Source organism: Drosophila busckii, chromosome X, assembly GCF_011750605.1.
Source record: "Drosophila busckii strain San Diego stock center, stock number 13000-0081.31 chromosome X, ASM1175060v1, whole genome shotgun sequence".
Classification (NCBI taxonomy): domain Eukaryota; kingdom Metazoa; phylum Arthropoda; class Insecta; order Diptera; family Drosophilidae; genus Drosophila; species Drosophila busckii.
In genome coordinates, this window is record NC_046608.1 from 8106849 (window position 1) to 8120413 (window position 13565).

General features: G+C 57.6%; 1 protein-coding gene across 1 annotated transcript; it reads left to right on the forward strand.

Moving 5' to 3' along the window:
- Positions 1 to 319: 319 nt before the first annotated feature.
- LOC108605040 (cubilin homolog) lies at positions 320 to 12758 on the forward strand. Its single transcript, XM_033294390.1, has 11 exons — positions 320 to 405; positions 465 to 761; positions 873 to 1029; positions 1426 to 2166; positions 2232 to 2987; positions 3059 to 5554; positions 5623 to 5785; positions 5853 to 6941; positions 7006 to 11633; positions 11708 to 12392; positions 12452 to 12758. Exons 1-11 carry the CDS (start codon positions 320 to 322, stop codon positions 12697 to 12699), a joined length of 11346 nt encoding a protein of 3781 aa, XP_033150281.1. The 3' UTR covers positions 12700 to 12758.
- Positions 12759 to 13565: the final 807 nt, after the last annotated feature.

Sequence of the window (13565 nt, forward strand, 5' to 3'; positions counted from 1 at the left end):
TCGCTCCTTCCTGACGCTTATCTGAGCTCCTGGAGCTGCAACATAAATAGTATAAATGCTGGAATAAACGAGCATGAGCTTATTTGATTAGCAACCGCTTACTATCTTTTAATGATCGGTGTGGAATGGGCAGAGGCTAATCTGTTTGGTGGGCGTCTACCGTAAATACGCCCCGGAATTGAGATCGCTGGTGCTGCTCCGTGCTGCGACGTAGTGTGTCAAGCAAGCTCGAACCGTGCAGCTGACTAACAATTTTTTTTTAATATTTTATTTTTTGTGACTTTGTGTTGATTTGTTAAACAAATGCAAGTGTAACGCAATGCGTAGACGCATCCTGCAGCCGTTTGGGCTGAGCATAGCCATGCTGCTGGGCATGTTGTGTCCAGCGCAGAGCATTGTTAATTCGTAAGTGCTCCATTGTTATATTGCTGCAAGCTTTTGGTTTACGCATTCAACACTTGCAGTCCAAAGATTATTAGCAAGGATGGCAACTTAATATTTGAGTCTGGATCCAATCGCAATATAAGCTTCAAGCTAAGAGGCAGCTCCAGGCTAATTATCAACGAACAGTATGATGTGCTGGAGCTGCTGATGCCGCTCAGTGGCAACAAGAAGAGACCTGGTGGCGCTGGCAAGGATGAGTGGAGTGCACCTGACGAGATCTACGATCTGCGTGAGCTTACTGAGCATCTAAACGAGTTCAAGTCGCAGACTTTTGGTGTGAATGGCATAAATGCCAGAATAAGACAATTTCAAAATAAGTAAGTCCTTCAAAACTTTGCTTCAACACATACATACTTACATACATTTGTGTGTGTGTGTGTGCGCTTTTTTTTTTTGCTTAGCACACGAACCGTTCAACTCCTGGTGAGGCGTCTGCAGGCGCGACTGCGCACCGGTGAACAAAATCTGCAGCGCTTGAGGAACAAGCTGGACTTGGACAGCTGCCAGAGCAATCCTTGCAAGAACGGTGGCAGTTGCTTCAATACTTATGGCGGTTATCGTTGTCTCTGTCGGCCCGCCTTCGAGGTAAGTGCCCTGGTGGGGGCGTTTTAAGGGGCGACATTTGTAATTTGCTGATTGAGAAATATGCAAAACACAGCTTGGCTGCTCAAATTATAAGTTTCTATTCCAATTTATTGTAACATTTAGTCAAAAACTATTTATCAGCGCTTACATTGTTGCACTTGATTCGTTTTTTTGCAATGTTAAGAAGCTTAACAGCAAACTGCAATGTAAGATCAGTTCAATAACAGCACAGCAGTGAGCTTACATTAACATTAACAGGTGCTCTGTAAAAGCACATGCATTATTTTGCCGCCATTTTGTTAACATTTTGACGCCATCTTTACAATAAGCGAAATTGCAAAACGAGGTTAGTTTAATGAAATTAATTGAAATCTATGATTTTTCGGGCTGGATTAGGGCAGTAATTGCGAACGGGATGTGAACGAGTGCGTGCTCTTTGACGGCACGGACCTGGGCTGCCAAAACGGAGCACAGTGCGTGAATCAATTTGGCTCCTTCAACTGCCTGTGCACGCCCGGCTGGCATGGTACGCACTGTAGTCGACGCAAGACGGACTGCGCAGCGGCCAGCGCCTGGGAACTGTGCGGTCACGGCAGTTGTGTGCCCACCAGCGATGTTCAAGGCTATCGTTGTCTTTGCGAGCCCGGCTGGCGCAGCAACCCACTGACGCTCACCTGCACTGATGATGTGGACGAGTGCAGCGACGCGGCCGCGCATACGCCCTGCACCACTAAGTGTATCAATCTGCCGGGCAGCTTCACCTGCGCACCGTGTCCGCCAGGACTGACGGGCAACGGCGTCAGCTGTCGTGATATAAATGAATGCGAGACCAACAATGGTGGCTGTAGCTTGAGTCCACGCGTCGAGTGCATCAATAGCTACGGCTCCAGCCACTGCGGCGAGTGCCCTGTTGGCTGGACAGGCGATGGACGCAGCTGCATTCGCGATAGCAGCTCATCCAGCTCCGTTCAAAACAATTGCGCACAGCGCGGCGATCTTTGCCATCCCAATGCCAGCTGCTCCGAAATCTCTGGCACCATCATCTGCAGCTGTCCGTCGGGCATGGTGGGCAGCGGATACGGACGCGACGGCTGTCGCACGGGCAGCTACCACAACTGCAACGATCTGCCCTGCTTGGTGAGTGCCACACAGTCGCAGTTAATTTATATTCAAATCTATATCCACATACTCTTCTCTTGCAGAATGGCGGCACCTGTACGAACACGCGTGATGGCAACTACACGTGCCAGTGCCCACCCGGCTTTGTCGGACCACGCTGCAATCCGCTGCCAAATGTCTGCGACACTAATCCCTGCAAGAACGGCGCCACCTGCCGGTCCACACCGTCCACCAGCGACCGCTTTGTCTGCCAGTGCCTGCCAGGATATCGCGGACGCCTCTGCGAGACGCGCTTCAGCAGCTGCAGTCGCATGCTAACCGGCGCCAGTGGCAGCCTACGCTATCCTGCTGCTGGCGACAGCTATGACCACAATGCGCAATGCGCCTGGGTCATACGCACCAATGAGTCGCTGGTGCTGAATGTCACCTTCCAGCACTTCCATCTGGAGGACTCGACGGAGTGCCGCTTCGACTGGCTGCAGGTGAACGACGGACGCTCGGCGGCCGCTCAGCTCATCGGACGCTACTGTGGCAATCATATACCGCACGGCGGCAACATCATCTCCTCCAGCAATCAGCTCTACTTGTGGTTCCGCTCCGACAACTCGACAGCGCATGAGGGCTTCGAGCTCAGCTGGACGTCGATGCCGCCGCGCTGTGGTGGACGCCTGGAATTCGAGACGCATGGCACCTTGGCCTCGCCCGGCTCTCCGGGCAACTATCCACGCAACAGGGACTGCGAGTGGCATCTGGTGGCGCCCAGCGACAAGCGCATCAAGCTCACCTTCTTCAGCCTGCAGCTGGAGCAGCACGACAGCTGCAACTTTGACTACCTAACGGTAACAGCATCAGCATCATAACCATAACCACTTCATTATCAAGTTTATATCAAAAATTCTTTTCTATGCAGATCCAAGATGGGATCTCGGAACGCGAGCTGGCCAAGTACTGCAGCAGCGCAACTCCAGCGCCGTTGCTGCTGCCGACGCACGACGTGCTCATCCGCTTCCACTCGGACGAGACGGGCAGCGATCTGGGCTTCCAGCTGCACTATTCCGTGGAGCAGTCGGTGCCTGGGTGCGGCGGCACCTACAGCACGCCCACCGGCGTGATCAGCTCACCCAGCAGCTGGACGTCGGACCAGCAGCAGCAGCAGCAGCAGCAGAGAATCTCCTGCGAGTACGAGATTCGCCTGGCACTGGGTGAAGCCATAACGATTGAGTTTGTTAAGTTTGCGCTGCCGCCGGATGCCTGCCTGGAGCTCTACGATGTGTCCAACGATCCCAGCGTGGGCAAGATGCTGCAGGTGAAGCATTGCGGCAGTGGCACCACTGGCGACGCGACCAGCCCGCCCAGCTTCCGTTCCATGTACAATCGCGTGAGCATTCGGTTCTTTACGCTCCAAGCGGCCGGACAGTTCGAGCTGCACTATCGCCGCAACTGCGAGTACACCTACGACGCCAGCACCGGCGTCATCAGCTCTCCGGGCTATCCCAAGCTGGCCAGCAACGAGCGCCTGTGCAGCTACAAGATTCTCACGCCGGCCAATACGCAAATCATACTCAAGCGTCTCGACTTTCAGCTGCTCGATGCCAGCAGCGCGAACGACCTGGAGCCGACCGAGGAGCAGGAGTCAGCAGCCGGAGTGGCATGCGCCGAGGGCACTCAGCTGACCATCAATGCTGGGCTCAACCAGGAAATACTGGGACCCTATTGCAATGCCCGCCAGCCAGCCGCGGAGTATCTGAGCAGATCGAACATGCTGGTGCTCCAGCTGCACTCGCAGGCCAACAGCCATGGCCGTGGCTTCAAGTTCGAGTACAACGCAGTGCCGGTGAATGATGCGCACTGTGGCGGCGTCTACACCAAGCCGGATCAGCATATACGGCTGGGCACCTATGAGGATAACATGAATTGCTATTGGATGATTATGGCGCCGCCTGGGAAGTCTGTGCTGCTGCACTGGCTCAGCTTTGATCTGGAGTCGAGCAACGATTGCTTGTACGACTATGTGGCCATCTATGATGAGCTCGTCTCCGGCGACAACGATCAACAGCAGCCACTCAGCACCCACTGTGGCAGTGGCTTGCCGCCGGATCAACTCACCCAGGCGCAGATCCTGACCGTCAAATTTGTTTCAGACTTTAGCGATGTCGCCGGCGGCTTCGAGCTGGCCTTCAGCTTTGTAGAGCGCGACAAGTGCGGCGGCCACATTCACTCCTCCACGGGCCAGCTCATCTCGCCGGAGTATCCGCTCAACTACAGCCACAACCTGGACTGCGTCTGGCGGCTGACGGTGCCGCTGGGCAACCAGCTGGAGCTGCAGACGGAAATGTTCCAGCTACAGGCCACGCCCAGCTGCAGCGGCGACTACCTGGAGGTGCGCAATGGCGGCAGCAACAGCTCCGCGCTCATCGGACGCTACTGCGGCAGCAACATGCCGCGCCGCCTGCCCAGCTACACACACGAGCTCTACCTGCACTTCCACACCGATCACGTGGGCAGTGGCCGCGGCTTCCGGCTGGCCTGGCGCATCTATGGGCGCGGCTGTGGCGGCCGCCTACCCGGCAATGCGGGCGTCATCAGCTCGCCCAACTACCCGGCGGCGTATCCGCACAATGCGCACTGCGAGTGGCAGCTGCGCGTGCATCCGGGCTCCGGGGTGCGGCTGCTCCTCGAGGATATGGATATGGAGGAAGCAGGGGAGTGCTACTTTGACAAGCTGTCCGTATACAGCGGACGCCTGGCGGGCGGACACGCAACACTGGTGCAGGATATGTGCGAGATGCCCGATGAGCAGCATCGCCAGCTGGAGGTGACGGGCAATGAGGCGACAGTGGTGTTCAACACGGATGCAAGCATGTCGCGGCGTGGCTTCCGCCTCTCCTACAGCGCCAACTGCCAGCGCACATTGAACGAGGGCCAGGTCCAGGGCGTCATCGAGAGTCCCAACTTTGGCGAGTCCGGCAGCTTCGAGGGAGCGCTCAACTGCAGCTGGCTGATCAAGCCGCCGCATGGCAATCGCATTCACCTGGAGTTCTCGCACTTCCAGCGCACCGTGGAGCGCGAGTGGTTCGCAGATCCTCCAGGCGGACTCTACCTGGTCGATGGAGCTCGCACGCTGCCCATTCTGGCTGCGGGCGCACCCAATGTCAGCAGCGACGCCATTCGGATTATACACAACAGCAGCGCCATTAGCTTCCGCCTGGAGTTCCGCGTCGAGGGTTGCCTCAAGGAGCTGCGCGCGCCCACGGGCAGCCTGGAGTCGTACAAGTATCCGCAGATGTATCCCAACGACCAGGAGTGCTACTGGCTGATAGAAGCGTCCATGGGCCATGTGGTGGAGCTCACTGTGCTCGACCTGGACATCGAGGAGAGCGTCAACTGCACCAAAGATGCGCTCATCGTAAGTCCGCCGACCGCCAATCCAATTAACCCCCCATTGCACAAGTGGTCTCTGTCTCTCTCCTCCAGATCTCCAACTCATTCACGGCGAGCAATCCGCACGAGCGGCACTGCGGCCAGCACAGCAAGCTGATCATCACCAGCGCCGGACACCAGCAGCACGTGCGCTTCAGCAGCGATGCGACGCACAATGGACGCGGCTTTCAGGCCACCTATCGCATCATCGAGAGTCGTAAGTCGATTGTTCGATTTTTCGATTGTTCCTCGATTCATTTCACTTGCTCCTCCTTCCTTTGCAGGCTGCGGCGGCAAACTGAGCTCGCGCAGCGGCGTTATCGAATCGCCGGGATATCCCAAGCCGTACCCGGAGAACATGCAGTGCGAGTGGGTGGTGGAGGTGTCGCCGCATCATACGATCGTCTTTGACATGGAGGACATGGATATGGAGCTGCAATCCGACTGCGCCTTTGACTTTGTCGCCGGCTTCGAGCTGAGCAGCAACAATGGCGATGGCGACGGCGACAGCGAGTCGCTGGACGACACCGAGGGTCGCCAGATCTTCAAGATATGCTCCCAAGATGCGCTCAAGCTGCTGGGCGGGAATGACACGCGAGAGACGACCACGAACCGCGCCATGGTGCGCTTCGTCACAGACAGCTCGGTGCCGGGCAGGGGCTTCCGGCTGCATTATCGCGAGTCCTGCGGCCAGCGCGTGACCATCGACGAGACGGACTTTGAGTATCTGAGCCTGAGGCGCGAGCTGGCGCGCAACGAGACCTGCCAGTGGGTGCTCCAGGCCAGCGATCCCGCCAAGCACATCATCTTCACCTCCACGCACGTCCAGCTGCATCCGCTGCAGGCCGCTGCGCTCACGGTGGAGTGCCTGGTGCATGGCATCCGCATCTATGAGGGCGTCAATGCCAGCGGCACACCACGCCAGCAGTTCTGCCTCGAGCACATGCCGGCGCTGATCTCCAATGGCAACGCCTTGACCATTGTCGTGCCGCTGTCGCTGGTCTCCGAATTCGAGGGTCACTACATGACCATGGACACCGCCTGCGGCAGCCGCTACACGGCGCTCTCGGGCCACTTCGCCTCGCCCTACTATCCCTCCAGCTATCCGGTGAACATTGAGTGCGAGTGGATACTGGAGGCCAGCGAGGGCAATTCGCTGACCTTGACTATCACCGCGCTGGACATGGAGCGCTCCGATGGGTGCAACAACGATTATCTCGAGGTGCGCGACTTCAGCTCGAGTGGTCCACTCGTCGGCGCCTACTGCGGCTCCCAGCTGCCCCCCAGCATCAGCTCCAAGGGCAGTCTGTGGCTCAAGTTCAAGAGCAACGACGATGTCGTCGGCCAGGGCTTCCGGGCCAGCTACAACTACGGTGAGTCTTCCATCTGGCCACATGGCCATCATGGCGCACTCATCCTTATTCTTTGCGCTTCCAGAGCACCACAACGAGCTGAACGGCACGGAGGGCACCATCGAGTCGCCGCATTACCCAACCAAGTTCGAGGCCAGCGATCCCTACAGCTGGCGCATCACCGTGGACACGGCGTACGTGGTGCTGGTGAATGTCGAGCATCTGCGGGATGTGGACCAGCCGCATGTGCGCTTCTGGGACGGCTATGCGGACATTGGCGCACAGCTCCATCTGCGGGAGGACAAGCCGCTGGTGAGCAGCACGAACGTGCTCTTCATGAAGGCGACGCGCGGTCCGTTCCGGCTCACCTGGCAGCGTCTGTCGAAGGAGGCGCTCGCCTCCAACCGCAGCGCCGAGCAGCAGTCGCGCCTCTGTGGCCAGCAGCTGGTCACGCTGAGTCCCACGCTGGTGCGCTTCGCCTCGCCGGGCTATCCGACGGGCTACGAGCCGAATCTGGACTGCAGCTGGACGCTGGTGGCGGCCGATGAGGCGACGCATGCGACGCTCCGGCTGGTCGCGCTCGATCTGGAGCAGTTCGGCGACGAGTGCATTGCGGACTATCTGGAGATCTCCGCCAGCACGGACATGCAGCACTGGCGGCCACTGATCAAGACCTGCACACAGCCCAACGAGACGGCGTCGCGTGTCTTCCAGGGCACGCCCTATCTGCGGATGAGGTTCGTCACGGACGGCAGCGTCAACAAGACCGGATTCGTGACCGCCCTGCGCGCCTCCTGCGGCGGCGAGCTGACGGCGCCGAGTGGCCTGGTCAACATTACTCGGCTGATGATGAACAATCTGATGAGTCAGCCGGAGTGCGTCTGGACGATCCGGGTGCGGCGGGGCAAGCGTGTGCGGATTACGTTCCCGGAGTTCCGGCTCCCGAGTGGGGGCGTCCAGGATGGGGAGCAGTGCCGCGGGTACATGATGGTGCGCAATGGCTTTGCGGAGGACTCGCCGTTCCTGGGGCGTGGCAAGTACTGCGACAACAACATTACGGACGTGCTTGTGACCAGCTCCAATCGCGCCTACATCAAGTTCCGACGCCTCAACCTGCCACGCATCTTGGCCTCGTTCCACTATGAGGAGCTGGGCGATGCCTGCTCCGAGCAGCTGGTGCTGGATGAGACGGACGGCGGTGAGCGCATCATACACTCGCCCAACTATCCCAATCTGCCCAATCCGCACACGGAGTGCATCTGGCGGGTGACGGCGCCGGCGCATCATCGCATCGCCGTCGACTTCTTCGGCACCTTCGATCTGACCCCCAATGCCACGGAGCGTGGCTGCGAGCTGGAGTATGTGCAGCTGAACGATGGCGCCACGGAGCTGATGCCGCAGCTGGGACGCTACTGCGGGCAGACCAAGCCGGACGTGGTCATCTCCTCGGGCGGCGAGCTGCGCATCAAGTTCTTTACCGGCGTGCTCGAGCCGCACGCCGGCTTCCAGGCCAGGATCAAGCTGGCCCAATGCGGCGGCAGCTACTACAGCACCGAGGGCGTCATCGAGATGCCGGATGCGGGTACACTGCGGCCGGATCTGCTGCGACCCGCCCGCGGCGAGGTGATGGAGTGCGTCTATACCATCGAGATGGAGCGCGGCAGCACCATCGAGCTGACCCTAACGGATGTCAACCTGCCGGCGGTGGAGCGGAACGAGGACTGCGCCAATGTCACGCATCTGCGGCTGGAGGAGATGGAGCCGTACGGGCCGCAGAATGAGGAGCGCGTCTCGGATCGCGTGTTGATCTGCGGCACCGCCCTGCGGCGGACGCTGCTCGTGGAGACCAACAAGCTGATAATGCGTCTGCGCATGCCCTCGGGTCAGCTGGACCGCTCGCTGCACTTCAAGCTGCAGTACAAGGCCATCGGAGCTCGCTGTGGCGACACCATCGAGGCCAACCAGGGCACACTGCTGACGCCCAACTATCCGGCGGGCGTGACGCAGCCGACGCGCTGCATGTGGCGCCTGCGCGTGCCCGAGGGCTACGTCATCAAGGTGACGGTGCTGGACTTTGACACCGGCGCCTCCAATCGCACGCACGGCGTCATCTCCCACGGGCGCATCGCCTTCGCCAACGACTTTGGAATGCAGAGCATCATCGGGCGCTATACGCAGAATCCGCCCGACACCATCTACTCCATGGACAACACCATGGGCGTCGATGCCTTCCTGCTGCCCTACAACAGCCATCGCGGCTTCAAGCTGCGCTTCCAGGCCGACGGCTCCAGCGCGTGCAGCAAGCCCATCGACTTGGACCTCAGTGGCCAACTGAGGTTTACGCCATCGCCAGCGCATCCGGTGGTCTACTGCAGCTACAGCCTGAAGCCGCCGGCGAACAGCACGTTGCTGCTCCAGTTGCTCAGCTACAGCCACGACGCACCGCTGATGTCCAACATGCGCATCTGCAGCGTGCTCTCCGCCCTCAAGATGCAGCGCCCCGATGCCGGCGAGCCGCTGCTGCCCCAGCTGCTCTGCGGCAGCGGGAGCGGGAGCGGGAGCAGGAACATCAGCTCAGCCGAGGAGGCGATCAGCGTGCGCCTGCCGTTCCCCATCGATCTGTCCATCAATGGCAATCAGCGCAACAAGCTGCACCAGCTGAGCATCCAGTACAGTGTGCAGCGCTGCGGCGGCATGTGGCCACTGGAGCTGGGCGACAATCTGACCATAATGCAGCCGCCGCTGCCGGCCGAGGGCGGCGTGCTGGACTGCGCCTGGGCGGTGGGCCCGGATGCGAGCGCGGAGGATCCGCTGGAGCCGCAGGATGTGCAGCTGGAGGTGAGCGTCAGCGTTCGCCTGCAGGGCAACTGCTCGGAGCAGGTGCTGCAGGTGTACGCCGGGCCGGATCAGAACTCGCCGCTGGTCGGACGCTACTGCGAGCAGACGACGTCGCTGAATCTGGTGGTGGAGCGCGGCCTGTTCTTGGAGTACCATGCCGTGCCCTCCGAGCTGACGCGCAACTCGACATTCAATGTGAGCGTCAAGCACGGCAGCGGATGTGGGGGCAAGCTGACGTATCCGTATCGCTACATCGAGTTCAGCGAGCAGTACAAGAACAACGTGGAGTGCGTCTGGGAGGTGGAGGCGGAGCCGGGCTTCCACATTGGGCTTGCGTTCCTCGGACGCTTCTACATCGAGCAGAGCACGAACTGCCACAAGGATTACCTGCGCGTCCAGCAGCGCGACGACAACGCCGATGGCAACTGGACGGATCTGCAGACGCTTTGCGGACGCGACCGGCCGCCCAGCATCAACTCGAGCAGCTCGGCGCTGCGGCTGATCTTCCGCTCGGACCAGGACACCACCGGCGATGGCTTCTTCGCCGTCTTCGAGCGCAACTGCGGCGGCCTGCTCTACGCCACGTCGCAACCGCAGCTGCTCCAAAGTCCGGGCTATCCGCGTGCCTACGACAAGAATCTCACCTGCAATTATACGATCCAGGCGCTGGAGCCGCATGCGGCCGGCGTATTCGTGCGCTTCCTGGAGTTCGATCTGGAGAACGCGCCGGGCAGCATTTGCATGTACGACAATGTGACGGTGACGACGCGCGACTCTTGGCAGCCAGGCCAGCACCAGGGCCAGCAGTCCGTGCTGTGCGGCGTCAAGCAGCGACACGAGTATCGCGCCCGCCAGTCCGTTGAGCTCGTACTGCGGACGGACAGCTCGTACAGTGGGCGCGGCTTTAAGCTGGAGTACAGCACGAATCTGTGTGGCGGGGTGGTCAACGGGACGCAGCTGGTGTCGTCGCCGCGGCGCCACCAGGACGACAAGATGCCGCACAACAGCAACTGCTATTGGAATCTGACCGCGCCCGAGGGCTACAAGTGGACGGTGAAGTTCGAGCTGCTGGACTTTGAGGCCGGGAACAGCGAGTGTCGCTACGATGGCGTCGAGCTCTTCGCCAGCGCCGTGCCGGACGAGAAGCGGCGGCTGGCGCGCTTCTGTGGCCGCATCAAGAGCGAGCTGCCCACGCTGCACATTGCCGGCAATCGGGGACTGCTGCACAGCTACTCGGACGATCGTGATCCCTCGCTGGGCTTCCGTGCCCTGGTGCGCAGCATGCGCAACTGCGACGAGCGCATCCAGCTGGCGGCCCACAATGCCAGCTATAGCTACAATCGCTTTCTCGGCCAGTATGCTCCGGATCTCGACTGCAGTGTGGTGTTCAAGGCGCCGCCAGGCTATCGGCTGAGCATTGAGTTCCGCAGCTTCCACCTGGAGCTGAGCGCGCGCTGCACCGATGACTTTGTGGAGCTGCGCGACGGCGCGGGTCCCTTTGCCGACGACATGGGTCGCTTCTGCGGCCAGCAGCTGCCCCCCAACCTGAGCTCATCCCGCAACGCGCTCTTCCTGCGCTTCGTCACCGATCAGACGGTCAGCGACATGGGCTTCGAGCTGCTCGTCGAGGCCAAGCCGCTGCAGTGCGGCAACGCGCTGATCAAATACGACGGCAAGGCGCCCATGGAGCTGCACTCGCCGACGCCGACGTCGACGCCACGCGGCGCCGCTGCTAATGGCCAGGATCATGTCAGCTGCCTGTGGAAGATTGAGAGCGATGTCGATCTGCATGTGCAGTTCCTCAGCGTCGACCTGGAGCCGGCCAATGCCAATGGCAGCTGCCTCAACAACTATCTCAAGTTCTACACAGGCGAAGTGAGTGAACCCAACCACCCACCCATGCCCCTAAATTTCTTTATTTATTGATTCATTTAATTGATTCGCCGCAGGATGCACAGCTGGTGGAGCAGGGCTACGGCAGCGAGGTCGTCTTCAGCGGCACCCAACATCCGAGCATGTACTTCAACTATGCGCCCGAGTTCATTTACTGCGACAAGCTGCTGCCCGACGACTACTATCCGGACTCCAGGCAGCTGTACATCAAGTATCGCGGTCCGAGCTCGCGCTCCGGCAATCGCACCGGATTCGCTGTGCGCCTGCTGCCGAACGAGAGCTGCGAGGATCGCTACGAGGGCATCCAGGGACGCATCAAGTTCTCCGGCACGGCCGACTGCAACATTTTCATTCTCTCGCCTGCCAATTATACGCTCAGCCTGTACTACACGGACGTCAGCTTCAATACCATGGACTGTGCCGACGAGCACGTCGAGGTCTACGACATGGCCAGCAACCGTTCGCTGCAGCGCGCCTGCGGCTCACTGGACGCGGGCAAGAGCCTCTTCACCCACAGCAATCAGCTGCGCGTGCATCTGAAGACGGGCACCTACGCCATGAGCCTGGACATGACCTACATTGCCTCGCCCGTCGCCGATGGCGTCGGCTGCGGCGGTCAGCTCTACAACACCGAGGGCATCATCACCAATCCCTTCTACCCGCAGAATCTGCGCAACAACTCGGACTGCCGCTGGCGCGTGCGTGTGCCCGCCAATACGCGCGTCCTGCTCAACTTCGAGGGTAAGTGGCCAGCAGCTCCAGCTCAATCTTCATACACTTACATTGCTCTTTTGCCCTAGTTTTCAATCTGGGCTCCAGCGCCACCTGCCTGACGGACTATCTGCAGATACTGGAGACCAATGACGCCGGCGTGGAGCAGCAGATGCGTCGCTACTGCGGCCACGACTCACCGCGTCTCTATCGCAGCCAGCGCAGCGAGCTCATCATACGATTCCGCAAGACGGTCAACTACGACGGCATTGGCTGGGTGATCAAGTTCACCGGCGTGCACTCGGAGTACGATGTGCCCAGCTATATGCTGGCCTAATCCTAATCCCAATACCAATAACAATACCAGTACCAAGCCAAAGTGCGTAGCCTTTCATTACTTTATGGTTTTTTTGTTTAAATTTTTTGCAATTTTATTGAATATATTTTAAATTATTTTAGTTATCTATAAAATAATTACTATATCATAATGTATAATATAATGTTTTTCAACTTGATGTTTATGTTTTTGCTGCATATTTATCGCAAGTTCTCTTTTCAACGTATTCGTTGCGCAATTCCAAAATAATAAAAAAAAGAACAACAACAAATTGTTGAAAAATATTTATGTTTGCTGCTTGGCATATTTAACTACTAAAATATAGTAAACGAAAAAAAAAATTATATATTTTATTAATCGTAATAGTAAACATAATAAGAAGTGTGTGCTTGGTATAAAATTAAGAAAAAAGTACGCGTTTAATTATAAAAAAAAAAATAATGAATTCATTATTGATAAATTAACTGACCATACAGACGAATATTGTTTGCAAAAAAAGGATTAGACATAAACTATATACAAACAAACAAAAATGATTTCAACTAAAGTTGCGAGGGCAGCCACAGCAGTTTGTGTGTGTGTGTGTGTAAGTGTGTGTGTGTATTCGTGTGTCTTTGTGTGTGTAAAACTAAACAGCAAATGTAATTTGTTTTTACTACTTGTAACAACTTGTATTTATGTATTGTATTATTTGTTTAATGCATTAACTATTGAACAATTTGGGCTAAATACTTTTTCTTTGCTTTCTCAATATATCAATATCCATATCAAATACCAATGCAAACAACTTGAGCTACGATATTTATGCGTATGCGTAATGTACGTGATTATTAACATATGTATATGTTTTCTTTTAATATAATGTA